The 21,687-nt window shown below is 47.1% G+C and overlaps 1 protein-coding gene across 1 annotated transcript; it reads right to left on the reverse strand.

The window, feature by feature from the left end:
* Positions 1 to 194: 194 nt before the first annotated feature.
* Positions 195 to 21,408, reverse strand: LOC110499458 (fatty acid desaturase 6). Its single transcript, XM_036956321.2, has 7 exons — positions 20,950 to 21,408; positions 15,040 to 16,488; positions 9,227 to 9,393; positions 8,939 to 9,119; positions 6,714 to 6,901; positions 1,963 to 2,142; positions 195 to 1,551 (listed from the first exon to the last, which is right to left on the reverse strand). The coding sequence occupies exons 2-7, from the start codon at positions 15,380 to 15,382 to the stop codon at positions 1,402 to 1,404; spliced, it is 1,209 nt and encodes a 402-aa protein (XP_036812216.1). The 5' UTR covers positions 15,383 to 16,488; positions 20,950 to 21,408; the 3' UTR covers positions 195 to 1,401.
* Between the last annotated feature and the right edge of the window lie 279 nt (positions 21,409 to 21,687).

Here is a 21,687-nt window from a genome sequence, read left to right on the forward strand (position 1 = left end):
TAGTGGACTAGTTTTGACGAGAGGCCTATGAGCCTTGGTCAAAAGTAGTGGACTAGTTTGGACGAGAGGCCTATGAGCCTTGGTCAAAAGTAGTGGACTAGTTTGGACGAGAGGCCTATGAGCCTTGGTCAAAAGTAGTGGACTAGTTTGGACGAGAGGCCTATGAGCCTTGAAATCAAAAAAAGACATCTGTAGCAGGTATCATGAGGTTTTTCATTTACATCACATTGATATTAGCGGTTTAATATTGTTACATGTTAATATGATTTGGACACTGTCTAGGTAATGTGGTGTGTTTCTGTATTCTTTTAATACTATGATAGATCACACAAGGGAACAATACAGGTCAGTTTATGAAAATATGTACGTTCCATTAAATACACACATTGTCTTGACTAGAGATCATTGGTAGCTATCATGTTACAGTCTTAGATTATGAAGATGATGTATGCGTTACAGTTAATTCAATTGTTTTTCCACAGGAATAATTGATGAATTTGCAGCTGTGTTAATGCCAGTTAGTTTATTCTCTTATTGATCCTGCTAGATAGGACAGTGTTAACAATCTGTTATTCCAATGACAGCATACAGCAGTGTGGGTTAGTTAGTATGTCATCCTCCACCTCTGACCTCTGACCTCTCTCTGTCTCCCTCACTCTGTCGCCCTCTCTCTGTCTCCCTCTCTCTGTCGCCCTCTCTCTGTCTCGCTCTCTCTGTCTCCCTCTCTCTGTCGCCCTCTCTCTGTCGCCCTCTCTCTGTCGCCCTCTCTCTGTCGCCCGCTCTCTGTCTCCCGCTCTCTGTCTCCCTCTCCCTGTCGCCCTCTCTCTGTCTCCCTCTCTCTGTCTCCCGCTCTCTGTCTCCCGCTCTATGTCTCCCGCTCTCTGTCTCCCGCTCTATGTCTCCCGCTCTCTGTCGCCCTCTCTCTGTCTCCCTCTCTCTGTCTCCCTCTGTCTCCCTCTCTCTGTCTCCCTCTCTCTGTCTCCCTCTCTCTGTCTCCCGCTCTCTGTCTCCCGCTCTCTGTCTCCCTCTCTCTGTCTCCCTCTCTCTGTCTCCCTGTCTCTGTCTCCCTCTCTCTGTCTCCCTCTCTCTGTCTCTGTCTCCCTCTCTCTGTCTCCCTCTCTCTGTCTCCCTGTCTCTGTCTCCCTCTCTCTGTCGCCCTCTCTCCGTCTCCCTCTCTCTGTCGCCCTCTCTCTGTCGTCCTCTCTCTGTCGTCCTCTCTCTGTCTCCCTCCCTCTGTCTCCCGCTTTCTGTCTCCCTCTCTCTGTTTCCCTCTCTCTGTTTCCCTCTCTCTGTCTCCCTCTCTCTGTCTCCCTCTCTCTGTTTCCCTCTCTCTGTCTCCCGCTCTCTGTTTCCCTCTCTCTGTTTCCCTTTCTCTGTCTCCCTCTCTCCTTCCCCCCTCCATCATTGCACCCCCACCAGCTCGGTGATGGGCGGGGCGAACACCATGAGCTCCTGGTACTTGTGAAAGAAGAGCTGCAGACGGGAGAGGTATGTGTCTTCCTGGTATGGAAGCGCCTTCTCCTTTAGATACTGGGACACGATGGGCTTTACCTGAGAGGAGAGGAGGGAGGAAAGGAAATAGGTTCATATCGATCACATTTATTTTATCAAGACATTTTTGTTTTACATCAGCAGTTGTCATAAAGTTCCAAGTAGTTAAGAGGTGAAAGTGAATGTCATTTTCTTGAAAGAAGCTAATTTGATTCATGTATATTTGACAGATATACTGTTATGGCAATGTAAACAAGGTTGGGGTCAATTCCATTTCAATTTGATCAATTCCTCATTGCTTTTTAATTAGTAAATGTGAAATGGAATTGGCCCCAATCCTGACTTTCCCCACACATATTTGACAGACACACTGTCTGTATCCTATGGTATCCTATTCCCTAGGATTCCCACTACTATTGACCGGAGCCCTATGGGGAATAGGGTGCCATTTGGGACACAAACACATTGTACCTTGAGACACATGTTGTCTGAGAGAAAGGGGAACAGGTGGTGTTCCACGTGACAGTTGATGAGGGAGTGTCCGAAGGTCCAGTCCAGCAGGGGGTTCCGGGGAAGGTTCAGAACCCCGTGGGTCATCTGGTAAATCCTCTTGGGCCGGCGGGTCGGGGAGAACATAGACAGGCCGATGTGCTGTGCGGAACAGGAGAGGACGGTTTAAAGGAAAAACCTGCTCAGGGTTTGTGTGAAACCCTGCTGATTCAGTGAAGAGAAAGATACCCACAGAGAAACTGTTGGCATGTTGTTGCTGCCATGAACACATTCACAATATAGTAGAAAGTTGGGATGTAGAGTCCAGAGAAACATGTTTTTGCTGTTCTGGACACATTCACATTACAGTAGAAAGTTGGGATGTAGAGTCCAGAGAAACATGTTTTTGCTGTTCTGGACACATTCACAATACAGTAGAAAGTTGGGATGTAGAGTCCAGAGAAACATGTTTTTGCTGTTCTGGACACATTAACATTACAGTAGAAAGTTGGGATGTAGAGTCCAGAGAAACATGTTTTTGCTGTTCTGGACACATTAACAATACAGTAGAAAGTTGGGATGTAGAGTCCAGAGAAACATGTTTTTGCTGTTCAGGACACATTAACATTACAGTAGAAAGTTGGGATGTAGAGTCCAGAGAAACATGTTTTTGCTGTTCTGGACACATTAACATTACAGTAGAAAGTTGGGATGTAGAGTCCAGAGAAACATGTTTTTGCTGTTCTGGACACATTAACAATACAGTAGAAAGTTGGGATGTAGAGTCCAGAGAAACATGTTTTTGCTGTTCTGGACACATTAACATTACAGTAGAAAGTTGGGATGTAGAGTCCAGAGAAACATGTTTTTGCTGTTCTGGACACATTCACAATACAGTAGAAAGTTGGGATGTAGAGTCCAGAGAAACATGTTTTTGCTGTTCTGGACACATTAACAATACAGTAGAAAGTTGGGATGTAGAGTCCAGAGAAACATGTTTTTGCTGTTCTGGACACATTAACATTACAGTAGAAAGTTGGGATGTAGAGTCCAGAGAAACATGTTTTTGCTGTTCTGGACACATTAACAATACAGTAGAAAGTTGGGATGTAGAGTCCAGAGAAACATGTTTTTGCTGTTCTGGACACATTCACAATACAGTAGAAAGTTGGGATGTAGAGTCCAGAGAAACATGTTTTTGCTGTTCTGGACACATTAACATTACAGTAGAAAGTTGGGATGTAGAGTCCAGAGAAACATGTTTTTGCTGTTCTGGACACATTAACAATACAGTAGAAAGTTGGGATGTAGAGTCCAGAGAAACATGTTTTTGCTGTTCTGGACACATTAACAATACAGTAGAAAGTTGGGATGTAGAGTCCAGAGAAACATGTTTTTGCTGTTCTGGACACATTAACATTACAGTAGAAAGTTGGGATGTAGAGTCCAGAGAAACATGTTTTTGCTGTTCTGGACACATTAACAATACAGTAGAAAGTTGGGTTGTAGAGTCCAGCGTGATCGGGCTGCTGGAGGTCTACCTATAAACATTACTATTCATCTCTATGGGCCCATCCATTCAGTTACATACTTCTGCAATGGTGTCAACAGTACAGGGACAGTCACAGTGGGAGTACCAGGGAGGATGGTGTCAACAGTAGAGGGACAGTCACAGTGAGAGTACCAGGGAAGATGGGGACAACAGTACAGGGCCCGAGAGGGACAGTCACAGTGGGAGTACCAGGGAGGATGGTGTCAACAGTACAGGGACAGTCACAGTGGGAGTACCAGGGAAGATGGGGACAACAGTAGAGGGCCCGAGAGGGACAGTCACAGTGGGAGTACCAGGGAGGATGGTGTCAACAGTACAGGGACAGTCACAGTGGGAGTACCAGGGAAGATGGGGACAACAGTAGAGGGCCCGAGAGGGACAGTCACAGTGGGAGTACCAGGGAGGATGGTGTCAACAGTACAGGGACAGTCACAGTGGGAGTACCAGGGAAGATGGGGACAACAGTAGAGGGCCCGAGAGGGACAGTCACAGTGGGAGTACCAGGGAGGATGGTGTCAACAGTACAGGGACAGTCACAGTGGGAGTACCAGGGAGGATGGGGACAACAGTACAGGGCCCGAGAGGGACAGTCACAGTGGGAGTACCAGGGAGGATGGTGTCAACAGTACAGGGACAGTCACAGTGAGAGTACCAGGGAAGATGGGGACAACAGTACAGGGCCCGAGAGGGACAGTCACAGTGGGAGTACCAGGGAGGATGGTGTCAACAGTACAGGGACAGTCACAGTGGGAGTACCAGGGAAGATGGGGACAACAGTAGAGGGCCCGAGAGGGACAGTCACAGTGGGAGTACCAGGGAGGATGGTGTCAACAGTACAGGGACAGTCACAGTGGGAGTACCAGGGAAGATGGGGACAACAGTAGAGGGCCCGAGAGGGACAGTCACAGTGGGAGTACCAGGGAGGATGGTGTCAACAGTACAGGGACAGTCACAGTGGGAGTACCAGGGAAGATGGGGACAACAGTAGAGGGCCCGAGAGGGACAGTCACAGTGGGAGTACCAGGGAGGATGGTGTCAACAGTACAGGGACAGTCACAGTGGGAGTACCAGGGAGGATGGGGACAACAGTACAGGGCCCGAGAGGGACAGTCACAGTGGGAGTACCAGGGAGGATGGTGTCAACAGTACAGGGACAGTCACAGTGGGAGTACCAGGGAAGATGGGGACAACAGTAGAGGGCCCGAGAGGGACAGTCACAGTGGGAGTACCAGGGAGGATGGTGTCAACAGTACAGGGACAGTCACAGTGGGAGTACCAGGGAAGATGGGGACAACAGTAGAGGGCCCGAGAGGGACAGTCACAGTGGGAGTACCAGGGAGGATGGTGTCAACAGTACAGGGACAGTCACAGTGGGAGTACCAGGGAAGATGGGGACAACAGTAGAGGGCCCGAGAGGGACAGTCACAGTGGGAGTACCAGGGAGGATGGTGTCAACAGTACAGGGACAGTCACAGTGGGAGTACCAGGGAAGATGGGGACAACAGTAGAGGGCCCGAGAGGGACAGTCACAGTGGGAGTACCAGGGAGGATGGTGTCAACAGTACAGGGACAGTCACAGTGGGAGTACCAGGGAGGATGGGGACAACAGTACAGGGCCCGAGAGGGACAGTCACAGTGGGAGTACCAGGGAGGATGGTGTCAACAGTACAGGGCCCGAGAGGGACAGTCACAGTGGGAGTACCAGGGAAGATGGTGTCAACAGTAGAGGGACAGTCACAGTGGGAGTACCAGGGAAGATGGTGACAACAGTACAGGGACAGTCACAGTGGGAGTACCAGGGAAGATGGTGACTACAATAGAAACACAAACAGAACAACAACATACTATTAGGGGAAGAGGTTTTTCCTTAACGTTTAGTACTCAACCCTGAAGAACATAGGGACTGCATCCCAAATTGCATGGTATTCCCATTTTAGTGCACTACTTTTGACACAAGCGCCCCCCCCCCCCCCCCCCCCCCCCCCCAACCCCATGGGTTTAAACTACATCAATAATCACTGATTCATTCAATCCCACTTCAAAAAAACCTTTTGTACTCATTAACACAATAGACTGGAAACGAAAGGCTACGTCTGGGAAAGCTGTGCATGAATGGGTTTTTCTGTAGCCTTTGAACTGCCTGAAATGTTCACATTCCTGGTAGAAGCTGTGAGGACACAATGCTGCATTGTGAAGTGTGGAGGGGGGGGGGGGGGGGGGGGGGGCTGCTTTTTCTACTAAAGACTGAGTTAACAGTTTGACCCAAATACTAATCAACCCAAATAATGACCAGATCAGCAACTACCCATTTATTCCTGACTTTGATGTTATCAAATCAAACTTTATTTGTCATGTGCCGAATACAACAAGTGTAGACCTTACTGTGAAATGTTACCTTACAAGGCCTTAACCAACAGTGTAGACCTTACTGTGAAATGTTACCTTACAAGGCCTTAACCAACAGTGTAGACCTTACTGTGAAATGTTACCTTACAAGGCCTTAACCAACAGTGTAGACCTTACTGTGAAATGTTACCTTACAAGGCCTTAACCAACAGTGCAGTTCAGCTGTGCAGTGTGTGAGTGTGAGTGTGAGAGTGTGACTGTGTGTGAGTGTTTGTGTGAGAGTGTGAGTGTGAGTGTGAGTGTGAGTGTGAGTGTGAGTGTGAGTGTGAGTGTGAGTGTGAGTGTGAGTGTGAGTGTGTGAGTGTGAGAGTGTGAGTGTGTGAGTGTGAGTGTGAGTGTGAGAGTGTGAGTGTGAGTGTGTGAGTGTGTGAGTGTGTGAGTGTGAGTGTGAGTGTGAGTGTGAGTGAGAGTGAGAGTGAGAGTGAGAGTGTGAGTGTGAGTGTGAGAGTGAGAGTGAGAGTGAGTGTGTGAGTGTGTGAGTGTGTGAGTGTGTGTGTGTTGTGTGTGTGTGTGTGTGTGTGTGAGTGTGTGTGTGTGAGTGTGAGTGTGAGTGTGTGTGTGTGTGTGTGTGTGTGTGTGTGTGTGTGTGTGTGTGTGTGTGTGTGTGTGAGTGTGAGTGTGTGAGTGTGTGAGTGTGTGTGAGTGTGTGTGTGTGTGAGTGTGTGAGAGTGTGAGTGTGAGTGTGTGTGTGTGAGTGTGAGTGTGTGAGTGTGTGAGAGTGAGTGTGTGTGTGTGTCCGTCCGGGTGTGTTCATGCGTGTTGTTCACCATCTCACCTGGAAGATGTTAACGTGTATGTAAGGTATAGAGAACATGGCCCTGCAGAGCAGCATGCAGAGGAGGCTGCTGTACGGACACTGGAACCCAGACACATGCATCAGTAGCCAGTGTTGAGAGTAGAACCCCAGAAACACCATCAGGACTGTCCTCAGGGCCTGGCTCACCGAGTGGTCCTTCAGCTGACCTGCAGGACACACACAGACGGGGGGGGTGGGGGGTAGGGGGTGGCTCGTTTGAGTGGTAGGGCGAAAGCAACCGCCTGTAGACAAGTAGAGGAGTGAAGTCGGGGGGAGGCGCATCTACGACAGTAATGTGGTTTTCCAACTGCAAGGCTCAGATAAGTTGTTCTTTATAATGACCTGATAAACATGTCTCCAAACCCAATATCACACTGACTATATGTGTGTAAAGAAAAACCCTTGAATGAGTAGGTGTGTCCAATCTTTTGACTGGTACTGTATGTGTGTACGTTGTACAATCAATTGGTGAGAGAGAGAGAGAGAGAGAGAGAGAGAGAGAGAGAGAGAGAGAGAGAGAGAGAGAGAGAGAGAGAGAGCGAGAGAGAGAGAGAGAGAGAGAGAGAGAGAGAGAGAGAGAGAGAGAGAGAGAGAGAGAGAGCGAGAGAGAAAGAGAGAGAGAGAGAGATAGAGAGAGAGAGAGAGAGAGAGAGAGACTCAAATATCACATTCATTTATATATATCCACTGAACACATAAATTGCGGTCATTTGGTTCCTGTTTCAGTCCTGTCTTTGGTCACGTTCCTGTGGGTGAAATAAAAACAGCCTAATGATTGGTTGACGATAGATCCTCCCACAATGCAGGCGATGCTGCAGGATGAAGTTGGGCGAAGAACAAAATGCAGAAACTTGCAGTCGACTGCAGTCAGAACTTCACAACCTTTGAACACATGTTTTTTGTAAAGTTCATGCAGTCGACATGTAGAGGCGCAAGTCTGACAATTTTTCACTTTGAAAGGCGTGCTGCATTATGGTAAATTGTCATAAGTGATCCAGTCGCAAGCCCACGGGGACATCACAGATGGATACAGTCACAGTCAGGGACACACATAATCAGTTACAACACACAGTCAGATACAGTCACACGACAGGGACAGGGAGAGACAAGAGACAAGGGACAGGGACAAAGACCAGAGACAGAGACCAGAGACGGAGACCAGAGACAGGGACCAGAGACCAGAGACAGAGACCAGAGACAGGGACAGGAAGAGACAAGGACAGGGAGAGACAAGAGACAAGGGACAGGGACAAAGACCAGAGACAGAGACCAGAGACAGAGACCAGAGACAGGGACCAGAGACAGGGACCAGATACCAGAGACCAGAGACAGAGACCAGAGACAGTGACCAGAGACCAGAGACCAGAGACAGAGACCAGAGACAGGGACCAGATACCAGAGACCAGAGACAGAGACCAGAGACAGAGACCAGAGACCAGAGACCAGAGACCAAAGACCAAAGACAGAGACCAGAGACCAGAGACCAGAGACCAGAGACCAGAGACAGAGACCAGAGACCAGAGACAGACCAGAGACAGGGACCAGAGACCAGAGACCAGAGACAGAGACCAGAGACAGGGACCAGAGACAGAGACCAGAGACAGGGACCAGAGACCAGAGACCGGGACAAAGACATGGACCAGAGACCAGAGACCAGAGACATGGACCAGAGACAGGGACCAGGGACCAGGGACCAGGGACCAGAGACCAGAGACCAGAGACAGAGACCAGAGACAGAGACCAGAGACCAGAGACAGAGGCCAGAGACCAGAGACCAGAGACCAGAGACCAGAGACCGAGACCAGAGACCGAGACCAAAGACCGAGACCAGAGACCAGAGACCAGAGACCAGAGACCAGAGACCAGAGACAGAGACCAGAGACCAGAGACAGAGACCAGAGACAGAGACAGAGACCAGGGACCAGGGACCAGAAACAGGGACCAGAGACAGAGACCAGAGACACGGACAGTTCCACCATCACAGCCTGGAGTGAAAATATCAATGTAAATAAGAAGGGGCCTAAACAATAATGTTATTGTCAGCCTTTGAAACATGATTCTCTTAACACAGGTATCAACATGTCCCTGTTTCAAAATAACCTAATAGCAAAGCATTATGTATCTTACACAGCGCACGTGTAGACGCTACACCTGGAAACACACACACACACACACACACACACACACACCTGTCTTTGCCTCACCTAGTGCCACCAGAGGTGTGATAATGGGTATAGCCAGGGGTGCGATGAACAGGTAGACGCTCCGGGGTAGACAGGGTATCTTCCAGGTGCTGGAGTCACCCAGGCCGATCACGTTGGTGTGGGCATGATGCATCTTAATGTGGCCTGTTACACCTGCCCTTGCTGTGAACGACCCACACACCTGGACAAACAGATAGCTGAATTACTAGCTGAAAATACAGCAATTATACCATGTATCTGGTGACATTAGATCACAGATTCCCCCCCCCCCCCCCCACCCCCTCTTACCTCTATGAAGAACACAGCCCAGAACTCGGCCCAGGCGGGGGACTCGCTCAGCGATCCGTGGCTGGCCAGGTGGGTTCCCTTAATGGAAATTACAGCATGGGACACCCCCATCAGCACCATGCCCAGGACAAACACCAGGATCTGGGATGAGCCCAGCAGCAGAAAGGCTGGAGGAGAAACGAAGAAGGGGAGATGAGTAGAGGAGATGAGGAGAGAGGGATATAGGGATGGAGAGATGTAGTTGAGGAGAGAGGGATATCGGTAAGGAGAGGTATAGTTGAGGAGAGAGGGGTATGGGGGAAGGAGAGATGTAGTTGAGATGAGGAGAGAGGGATATGGGAAAGGAGAGATGTAGTTGAGGAGTTAAGGAGAGAGGGATATGGGGAAGGAGAGATGTAGTTGAGGAGTTAAGGAGAGAGGGATATGGGGAAGGAGAGATGTAGTTGAGGAGTTAAGGAGAGATGGATATGGGGAAGGAGAGGTGTAGTTGAGGAGATAAGGAGAGAGGGATATCGGTAAGGAGAGGTGTAGTTGAGGAGAGAGGGGTATGGGGAAGGAGAGGTGTAGTTGAAGAGAGAGGGGTATGGGGAAGGAGAGGTGTATTTGAGGAGAGAGGGGTATGGGGAAGGAGAGATGTAGTTGAGGAGTTAAGGAGAGAGGGATATGGGAAAGGAGAGGTGTAGTTGAAGAGTTAAGGAGAGTGTAACAGGTGTCGTCAGATGAGGAATAATCGGACCAAAGCGCAGCGTGGTATGTGTTCATGCTTTTAATTTAAACTGAACACTATAACAAAATAACAAAGAGAGTAAACGAAACTGAAACAGTCCTGTCAGGTGCAGAAAACACTAAACAGAAAATAACTACCCACAAAACATAGGTGGGAAAAAGCTACCTAAGTATGGTTCCCAATCTGAGACAACGATAGTCAGCTGTCCCTGATTGAGAACCATACCCGGCCAAAACAAAGAAATACAAAACATAGAAAAAAGAACATAGAATGCCCACCCAAATCACACCCTGACCAAACCAAAATAGAGACATAACAATCTCTCTAAGGTCCAGGCGTGACAGAGAGAGGGATGTGGGGAAGAAGTTGGGAGGAAATTGAGTCTAACAAAGGGTGGAAAGTTTACACGTTGTTCTAGACGCAAATATTCCACATTATGGAATGTAGAACAGGCAAACATCTAGCCGTTAGCGTTAGCCTGGTCCCAGATCTGTTTTTCATGTCTTGCCAACTGCTATGGTCATTGTCATGACAAACAGCTCTGTGACCAGGCTACATGAATAAGCATAAAAAAAGATCTTCATTGGACCATTTTGCAACACAGTTCTACTCCATTCTACTCCTGCCATTTGAAACTTAGAGAACAGCTTCCCTGAACATTCTATTCTGCTATCAAGCACGTGGTATCCGTTTCTGGTCCTGACCCTTCTCCTCTGGAGGACCTTGTTTGGCCAGATGACTCAAATCTGGGATTACTTTACAGCCATAATCCTTCATGTTTTAGTACAGTGGATTTCTCACTTCCCTCCTCCCTGTGTATTTACAACACATCTGCATGTTACACAGGATGTGGTAAACCTATACAAATATGTTTTACCTTTTATGACTATAAGGCGTCAGCCTGGTTTAACCAGACTAAATGTTACTCTCACTATTGAGCCAATTGTCAACCTGGTTTACCAGGCTAAAACCCAGTGAGCAAAATAGTTTGAAAAGATGTCATTTCAACCAGTTTTGCGGTTGTTAGACATGTGTATCACGACTCAGGATATGACCCAGACAAAGACACAGGAGGCGGATTGTTCGGTTCTCGGGATATTTATTATAATAATGGACAGGCAAAGGGCAGGTCAAGGACAGGCAGAGGTTCTTAATCCAAGGCAGAGTCAATCAGGGACAGAACAGCAGGCAGGCTCAAGACAGGCAGAAAGGTCAGAACCGGGAAGACTAGAAAACAAGAACTTGAGAACAGGAGAAACATGCTGGTAAGACCTGACCAAACAGGACAAACTGGCAAAAGGAGACACAGGGCTGTGAGGTTTAATCCTAGACACATGAAAAGTGGAAAGTATACGGAGGGTGTGGGGCAATAGATGGTGAACAGCAGTGGGACTAAGGATTTTAGAGATTCGGGAAAGGGCTGATAAAGCAGGGGGAAAGTTTGGGGAAATCCATCCGGAGTGGAAAGCCATACCCTCTGCCCGAGATGATACCTGGAGGTGGTCTTGATAAGAGCGGACCGGGCTCTCTTCCAGGTACAGCGACAGCGGCGGACAAACATCTGGGCACAGGGTATGCTGACTTCTTCCTCTTGCTCAGGAAAGAGCAGGGGCTGATATCCCAAGGAACTCTCTAAAGGCGAGAGACCAGTGGCCGAGCAGGGAAGGGTGTTGTGGACGTTTTCCACCCACACAAGTTGCTTGCTCCAGATCAGAGACCATGCCGACCGGAAGTCCATGGATCTGGAAGACGTGCTGCATCATGAGCTGGGCCGTCTCCTTGCCTGAGGGTAACTTGGGAAGGGGAATGAAATGGGTGGCTTTGGAAAACCTATCCACCACTGAAAGAATAGTGGTGTTGCCATCTGACGGAAGAAGACCAGTGACGAAGCCCAGGGATATATGGGACCAGGGGTGGTGAGGAACAGGGAGTGGTTGAATGAGGCCAGCCGGAGCTTGCCGTGGAGTCTTATTCTGTGCACACACAGTGCAGGCAGCGACAAATGTAGAGACGTCAGGAACCATGGTGAGCCACCAAAGACTTTGTCGGATGAAAGCCAGGGTCCGACGGGAACCAGGATGGCAGGTCAGTCTAGAGGAATGCACCCATTTCAGGACCAGGAGAAAGGGAAGAGTCTAGGACAAACATCTGGTTACAGACCAGGCTCTCTGTACCCCAGATGACTGCAGCCGATAGACAGGAGGTACGGAGGATGGTCTCGGGGTCAGGCGGTGTGGCAACGGGCTATACAGGCGTGAGAGCGCATCAGGCTTCACATTCTTGGACCGAGGGCGGTAGGAGATAGTCAAATTTAATTTAACAACAAGGCCCATCGAGCCTGCCTTGAGTTGAGGCGCTTAGCGGTGCAGAGATATTCCAGGTTCTTATGGTCAGTCCACACTAAGATTGGATGTTCCGGCCCCTCTAACCAATGCCTCCACTCCTCCATCGCCATTCTGACCACGAGTAGTTCTCGATTTCCCACGTCATAGTTCCTCTCACCGGCATTAAGACGATGGGAAGGGAAAGCGCAGGGATGCAGCTTTTGGTCCTGGGCAGAAAGCTGGGACTCGACCTCCACCACAAACTGACGGGACAGGTCCGGATGAATTAGAATAGGAGCTGTGGTGAATCGATGCTTGAGGTCCGAGAACACCTGGACAGCTGCTGGAGACCACGTGAACGGAACCTTGGGAGAGGTGAGTGCTCAGAGAGGGGAAGCTAGGCTGCTGTAACCCGTGGTAACGGTGGTAAAAATGGGCAAACCCCAGGAAACGTTGCAGCTGCACTCTGGATGTGGGTTGAGGCCAATATACCACCGCTTTCACCTTCATCAGAATCCATCTGAATATTTCCTGCAGCGATGACGTATCCTAGGAAGGAAATGGTGGAGCGATGGAAGTCACATTTATCTGCTTTAACAAAAAACTGGTTCTCCAGGAGACGCTGAAGGACCTGTCGGACATGAAGGACGTGCTCTTGAGCTGAACGGGAAAAAATAAGGATGTCGTCAAGGTAGACAAACACAAACCGGTTCAACAGGTCACAGAGCACATCATTGACCAGGGACTGGAACACTGTGGCAGCGTTGGTCAGTTCGAATGGCATAACAAGGTACTCATAGTGCCCGCTAGCAGTGTTAAAGGCTGTCTTCCATTCGTAATCTTCCCATATCCGAACCAGGTGGTAGGCGTTCTGAAGGTCCAACTTCGAGAAGATCGTCACCTCCTGGAGAGGCTTGAAAGCTGAGGAGATGAGTGGTAGAGGGTAAAGTTTTTTAACCGTGATGTCATTAAGGCCCGATAGTCGATACACAGGCCCAGGGTTTTGTCCTTCTTCTCCACAAAGAGAAGCGGGAGGCAAATTGGCACAGTTGAAGTAGCTTCCGGGCACCTTTCTACCACGTTGCTAACCTCCACCACAAACTCCTCAAACTGAGGTAAACGGTGGATTATTGCTCCCACACCGCCATAGCCCAGGCGAGTGCCCTCCCGGACACCAGCGTTATCAGGTACGCTATCTTTCAGCGAAACAAAGAGGGCTGCAGCTCAAAGATGAGGGAGCATTGAGAGAGAAACGCCCGGCAGGTTCCCGGATCTCCAGCATAGCGCTCCGGAGGAGGTAAGCGGGGTTCTCGGGTGTCAGGGGAGGCTGGGGAGAAGCGCCGCTGGTAGCGGGGTTGCTGAGAGTCTGGGGGTTTACCCTAGAGGCTTGTTGCCTAGTAGATAATCCGTGGAATTGCTCAAGCAATGCAGTGAAAGCGTGGTCATTGCATCCTGCCAAGATCTAGAGTCTTTCCATAAGGGTTTGAAGTAACTCCTCGTGTCTTCCAATCGCAGCTCCTTGGAAGGAGACAGCGTTGCGGAGCTGGTCCGAATCTGCTGGGTCAGTCATGGCCAATTCATATTATCACGACTCAGAATATGACCCAGACGCAGACACAGGAGGCGGATAGTTCGGTTCTCAGAATATTTATTATAACAAAGGGACATGCAAGGGGCTGGTGGAGGGCAGGCAGAGGTTTGTAATCCAAGACAGAGTCAATCAGGGACAGAACGGCAGGCAGGTTCAGGTTCAGGACAGGCAGAAAGGTTAGAATTGGGAAGACTAGAAAACAAGAAATGGAGAACCGGAGAAAAGGGGAAACACGCTGGTAAGACCTGATAAAACAAGACAAACTGGCAACAGACAAACAGAAAACACAGATATAAATACACAGGGGATAATGGGGATAAATGGGAGACACATGGTAGGGGGGTGGAGACAAGCACAAGACAGGTGTTTCGGGTCAAGCTGTGACCTGGTGTCTTACCTGGTGAACTGAATGTGGTAAAACTATGTTTACCTTTAGTATATCATAATGCCATTCAGCAGACACTTTTATCCAAAGCGACTTACAGTCAGTCATGTGTGCATACGTGGACCTAGCAGCAATCGAACCCACAATCCTGGCATTGCAAGCGCCACGCTCTACCAACTGAGCCAGAGAGGACCACTATAATGTCTGTGAGACGGGTGTATGTATTGCGATGTGCAGGTAGATGTCTTACCTTGGGATAGGATAAAGGTGTATGAAGTGTGTGAGACAGGTGTATGAAGTGTGTGAGACAGGTGTATGAAGTGTGTGAGACAGGTGTATGAAGTGTGTAAGACAGGTGTATGAAGTGTGTGAGACAGGTGTATGAAGTGTGTGAGACAGGTGTATGAAGTGTGTGAGACAGGTGTATGAAGTGTGTGATACAGGTGTATGAAGTGTGTGAGACAGGTGTATGAAGTGTGTGAGACAGGTGTATGAAGTGTGTGAGACATGTGTATGAAGTGTGTGAGACAGGTGTATAAAGTGTGTAAGACAGGTGTATGAAGTGTGTGAGACAGGTGTATAAAGTGTGTAAGACAGGTGTATGAAGTGTGTGAGACAGGTGTATGAAGTGTGTGATACAGGTGTATGAAGTGTGTGATACAGGTGTATGAAGTGTGTGAGACAGGTGTATGAAGTGTGTGAGACAGGTGTATAAAGTGTGTGAGACAGGTATATGAAGTGTGTGAGACAGGTGTATGAAGTGTGTGAGACAGGTGTATGGATTACCTGGAGGTAACAAGAGAAAGGCCAGGACCAGGATAGTGATGTCGATGCCTCGCCTCTCCCACCAGCTACTCTCCTTCACTGTCTTCTGAACCAAACGGGTCAGCTCCATCATCAGGGACTCTTTGTCTGTTCCCTTTCCCCCTTCGTTCATCATCTCTACATTCTCCTTCCTCCTCTCCTTAACGCCGGTCTCTCCATTCTCTTTCCCTCTGTCCATATCCTGTTTGGAGTTAACAGTGTTTATTTGGAATAAGGCCTCTCTACCCTCCCAGGGTTTAGCATCCACCTCTCCTCCTCCTCCAGCCCTCTGTTCTTCCCTCCATTCCTCCGGTACATTCTGCATTTCAGCTCCCTTTGTGCCTCCCTCCTGACCAACAACAAAGTACGGTACAAGCGACAGTGCTCGGTGTATGCAGCGGCTGTATGGACGGACTCATAGGCAGCGGCCAGACTCTGAGGATAGTAGCCTGGACATTGTGTCCTGAACACAAAGGGTCCGGACTGAAGTAAACATGACAGGAAGTGTCTTCTGAGAAGTTCAGCTCCTTTACAACCACTCCGACGGTTCTCACCTTCCTTTTCTCCTTCTAATACAATCTACGGTGTGTACTCTCCTCCTCCCCTTCTCTTCCCCTTCTCCTCCTCTCCTCCTCCACTTCTCTTCTCTTCCTCTCCTCTTCCCCACTTCGCCTCTTCTCCTCCTCTTCTTCTCTACTCTTCTTCTCTACTCTTCTCCTCTTCTCCAACACGCTGTGTACTTCTCTCTTTCCCTGTCCTCCTCCTCTTCTTCTCTGTTCTCTCTCTCTCCCCTTTCTCTCCTCTCCTCCTCCTCTTCTCCTTTGTGTTCTTTCTCTCTCTCCTTTCTCTCCTCTCCTCCTCCTCCTCTTCTTCTCTGTGTTCTCCCTCTCTCCTTTCTCCTCTGTGTTCTCTCTCTCCTTTCTCTCCTCTCCTCCTCCTCTTCTCCTTTGTGTTCTTTCTCTCTCTCCTTTCTCTCCTCTCCTCCTCTGTGTTCTCTCTCCTTTCTGTCTTCTCCTCTCTCCTTGTCAGGTTGTTCCTGTAGTGCAGTCCTTGTTTAATACAGCAGCAGCTCTGGGGACGTCCTGTGGCTTCGATGGGTGTGAGCTAAGTGAGCCGGGGCAAGTCCCAGTGTCACACACCACACACAAAGCCATGAATACTGCACGGACACACACGACTCTACACCCTGCAGCTGCTCACCTCCAGAAATGATTCTGCTGCTTATTCCCCTCGCTCTTCACCGAAGCTCCTCATGCATACTGCAGGTCCCTCCCCTGCAGTCCTCGTTTCCCCTCCCCCTCCTTTCTTTCCTCCCTCTCTCATCCCTGTTGTAACCTTGGCAGAGGGCCTGGGAAAAGGAGGAGGACGGGGCGTGGGGGGAAGGGGGGCTAAGTCAGGAGGAGAAGATTAGCAGCGACTGTTTAGTGCTCACTGTGTAGAGAGAGAGAGAGAGAGAGAGAGAGAGAGAGAGACAGAGATGAGTAGATGAGTGTTTTAATGGGCTGTTGGCCAGTGCTCTTTGCTGGCCAGGTACAGTGTTGGCTGCAGTGTTCTTAATGATTTAAGGGAATAGGAGCTCTGGTGGGATCCTGAGTGAACTGGACTACCACTATAACTGCTTTAGCAGAGTGCAGGGTTGTGTTAACTGAGTTCACTGGGCAAAATGTTTCGCAATAGAAAACTAAAATAATAGTTCTCACCATTTAAAAAAAATATTTTCTCTCTAATTGAATATGACCCAGGGGACATCAGAGCACTAGGCTAATCAGACCTTTCCCTCTACAGCAACTCTGTCTGGTTCTAATCAGAACAGGAGCTGTCAGTCATGTTATCACACTGTAACCGTGGTGACAGAAACAGTAGGAAGACCTACCCAATCATCTTTGTAATTACAGTTCAAATTACAGCGTCAAAAAAGTGACTTTGTTAATTGTAATAAACATTTTTAATAACTGTTGTGGGTGAAAGTACATCCAAACATGTATTCCAAAGATTGTATCCACACATCTTCGACTTGCAGTAGTGAGTGCATACATAATCATTGAAGTTACATACAAAACACATTCAAACCAAATTGTATTTGGCACAAGCGCCGAATACAACAGGTGTAGTTCACCTTACAGTGAAATGCTTACTTTAACCAACAATGCAGTTCAAGAAATAGAGTTAAGAAAATATTTACTAAATAAACTAAAGTTAAAAAAAATATATCAAAAAGTGACACCAGAAAATTACATAACAATATCTGTTATATACAGGGGGTACCGGTACCGAGTCAATATGCGGGGGTACAGGTTAGTCCAGGTCATTTATAAAGTGACTATACATAGATACTAAACAGCGAGTAGCAGATGTAACAACAAAGCGGGAGGAGGCACATCAGAGTAGAAGCTTCATTCAAGGTTCTACAGACTGTTGACATCTAGTGGAAGCCGTAGGAAGTGCAAACAGATCCATATTCCACTGGGATTTCAATAGGCGACGAGTTGAAAATCAACCAACCTCAGATATCCAACTTTCTGGTTGGATTTTTCTCAGGTTTCCGCCTGCCATATGAGTTCTATTATACTCACAGACATCATTCAAACAGTTTTAGAAACTTCAGAGTGTTTTCTATCCAATAGTAATTTATTTAATTAACTAGGCAACTAACTTATTTAACTAGGCAAGTCAGTTAAGAACAAATGCATATTTTCAATGTCGTTCTGAACGACAGATTTGTACCTTGTCAGCTCGGGGGTTTGAACTTGCAACCTTCCGGTCACTAGTCCAACGCTCTAACCACTAGGCTACCCTAACGATATGCATATATTGCATCTGGGACAGAGTAGGAGGCAGTTCCTCTGGGCACGCTATTCATCCAAAGTGAAAATGCTGCCCCCTATCCCTAAAGAGTTAACAAGATGTTTATATTTTATTTGTTGTATTGGACTTGTTAATGTGTGAAAGTGAAAATATTTTTGAATTTCGCGTGCTGCCTTTTCAGCGGAATGTTGTCGAGGGGTTCCACTGCGCTAGAAAGGTTAACGTTTCTGTTCTATATGGTACCAGTGAGAGATGGTTCCAGTTTGGAGTAGGAGGGCCAGACTCTGGTCTATACAATGAAAACTGTTGACACAGCAGATCCTGTCTGCTATGTATTATAGGTATCTTTCATACAGATCTTAACCTTGTGACCCATTCTATATATCGGTGGTTCGTCATGTAGGTTGAAAGGGGTGCATCTTGGCTATAAAAGACCTTTGTAATTTTATCTTGGGGCTCTCAGCGAATCATTTGACCATGAATCGTCGACTAGCCATGACCAGCCGTTAATCGATTCACTTTATATGTGTGTGTTGTATTGACCTGCTCCCTTGTTAATAAGTGATTCAAGATTTAGTTTAAGTATGACCCTGACTAGTGTGGTAAGTTTTTCTCTCCTCATTTGATAGTAAAGAAATTAACCACCACATTTGGCGACGAGGATGGGATGTGAATCTTCACTTGGTGACCGCTCCTGACGACCTTGGTAAATCGTGCATGAGGGATCCCTCAAACTTGGATCTCAGGGAGATTACATTTCGGGAACAAAGCAGATGGACCCACCTTTGATCTGAGAGGCAGCGTGGATACCACATCTCAAACTTAGTTTAAAAAAAATAAAGAGGTGAGCGAAACACTCAAAGTTGAGTTTTTAGAAAAACCTCTGTTACGTAGGCTTTGAGTGTGTATTCCTGTGTGAGGGGGGCACCTTGGAGGCGTAAGCAGGGTCGAGTCAGTGGAGGATGATCTGAGAGTTAGTCGACTCAGACACCGATCATTGGTCAATTGCGGGCGACCTAGAGCCGTCCTGACACTGAATTCATCACGTGGGGATTGGTGCGGTCTGTAGGGGTGAGGGGCCAGGGTGGCTGTGGGTTCTGTGTGAAGCACGGTACCTGGTGAAACCCTATTGGAAGAAGGACCTCCTTCTGAAAAGTACCTGTGAGACCTTCTAAGTGATCCTCAGAAGTGGTGAATTCCAATAATTTTAAATGTGCTTGTCACGTCCTGACCTTAGAGCCATTTATTCTCTAATTTGGTTAGGTCGGGATGTGACTAGGGTGGGTACTCTAGTTTTTGTATTTCTATGTTGGCCTGGTATGGTTCCCAATCAAAGGCTATAATTGTCTCTGATTGGGGATCATATTTAGGCAGCCTTTTCCCACTGGGTTTTTTTGTGGGATCTTGTTTTTAGGTTAGTTGCCTGTGAGCCATAGCTTCACGTTAAGTTTGTGCGTTATTATTTTTTGTTGTTGTGCCGGTTCACTAAATAAATATGTTGAACCCATACCACGCTGCACTTTGGTCCGACAATCCTTACAACAACGTTCGTGACAGTGCTAGCCAGGTATGCCCTGGGTTTGGTAATTTAGCGCTAATAATCTAGAATCTGTGTGAACTGGTTTTGGCCATTTAATGTTAAAACATCCGGAATCTGTGTGAACTAGTTAAGACCATTTATGATATAGTATAAGATAGTAAGGTGCACCTGTAATAGTTTTAAACCTGTACTTGTTTTAAACCTCTACCCCATTTAAGAAGTATTGAAAGATGTAAATGTATGAGTTGCATTATCCTAGGAACTAATCATGAGATAGAATATGTGAAAATATTCCTGCAGGTTAAAATATTGTTGAAAAACAACTAATTGATTAGGTATGTTTGAGAATAGCATTGTGTGACTGTGATATGAGAGTTGTGTGAATATGCAAATTAGTCTTAATCTGAAGTTTGGATAGTAACATATTATGCTTAATCAGATTATTGAATTTTGGATAATAAGCTTTGATATAACGTTATCTTGGGGTTCCGTTCCTTCACTGCCCATCACAGGGTGGTATTGTGAGCGGGATGATATTTTAGAAAGCAGCAGAAGGTCTTTAGTTCCTGTGAGGCTTGATTTTGCCGTTGTTTCTGGGAGGTTAGAGAACCGTTGAGGATCCCATGATCGTTTTGTTCTGCTGTGGAGAGTCCTCGAAAACGCAAATGGAATGGTTGATGTGAGTACCAAAGAATTTCTAATGTTCTATATGGATTCTGTGATATATATATATTTATATATAATATATGAAAATATTATGAATTCTATGTATGTATAATCGATGACTAGAGATTTGATAAAGTAATACTGGGAATATAATTAGATACATTTAAAACCACTCATACGTAGACATACGTAGGTTTTGAGTTCGTCCTTTAATGGATCATTTGGTAAAGATGAGGTTTTAAGCATTATTAAACTGTCTACACAAGTCTGGGCGATTGTCTCAGAAACTGATTGGAGTGTGTCCACTTTTGGTAAACGTACACTAACGATGTAACTATAAAACACTTATTGGATTTTCTTCGTCTGGGTACTACTACATTTGAAATAAACCTGCCCTTGAGGACAGAAAATGTGTTTTATTTTTTTCTTCCCAGTATGAGAGGAGTTGCTGGATTTATTGAAAACTTTTTTTCATAAAGTAAGAGAGAATTAAGATGGAATCTCAATGTACTTCATAACGTTGTACAAAGCCCAGGGTATCCATCAAACGAATTATCATTGCGTAATTAATGTGATGTAGTAAAGTAATTGAAATAAGTTGCATGAGAAAACATAATCTACTTTTATTAAAAAAGCGCAAGATGTTTTCCAGTCAATGAATGTCGATTTAACTCTTTGCTAATCTATTCCTTTGGCATGTGAGAATCTCGCCGGAGAAACGCTTGGACCTTTAATTAAGGCTATTTTCTGGGAATTGTGTCGTTATTATGTGCCTGATAGAATGTTGGGCCTTCCTCTGACACCGCCTAGATTCTGGATGGCAGGAAGCTTGGCCCCAGTGATGTACTGGGCCATACACACAACCCTCTGTAGTGCCTTACGGTCAGATGCTGAGCAGTTGCCATACCAGGCGGTGATGCAACTGGTCAGGATGCTCTCGATGGTGCAGCTGTAGAACTTTCTGAGGATCTGGGGACCCATGCCAAATCCTTTCAGTCTCCTGAGGGGAAAAAGGTTAAGTCGTGCCGTCTTCACGACTGTCTTGCTGTTTTTGGACCATGATGGTTTGTTGGTTATGTGGACACCAAGGAAATTGAAACTCTCAACAAGCTCCACTTCAGTCCGTTTGGTCCTCCTTTTTCTATAGTCCACGATCAGCTCCTTTGTCTTGCTGACATTAGGCCGTCATTGTAAAATAAGGTTTTTTTCTTAACTGACTTGCCTAGTTAAATAAAGGTAAAAAAAAACAAACATTGAGGGAGAGGTTGTTCATGCACAGTCATGCAACAGAGTCCACCAGTTCAAAGGCAGCACTCTTGTGAAACACTATACCCCGAACTGGATTCCCGGAGCAACATGAGATAACACTTACCTTGGCACAGACAGGATGCATTCCAAATGGTACCCTGTTCCCTATATAGATCCCTATGGGCCCTGTGCAAAAGTAGTGCACTATACATAGGGGATAGAGTGCTATTTGGGAGGTAGCCACAGACAGACTGACTGACTGATAACCTCATGTTCCAGTATCTTCATTAACACGCAAACTGTCCTTAAAAACAGAAACGTGCCAACGTCCCAAATGGTACCCTATTCCCTACGTAGTGCACTACTTCATT

The sequence above is a fragment of the Oncorhynchus mykiss genome, chromosome 20 (assembly GCF_057628025.1).
Source record: "Oncorhynchus mykiss isolate SJ-2025 chromosome 20, ASM5762802v1, whole genome shotgun sequence".
NCBI lineage: Eukaryota > Metazoa > Chordata > Actinopteri > Salmoniformes > Salmonidae > Oncorhynchus > Oncorhynchus mykiss.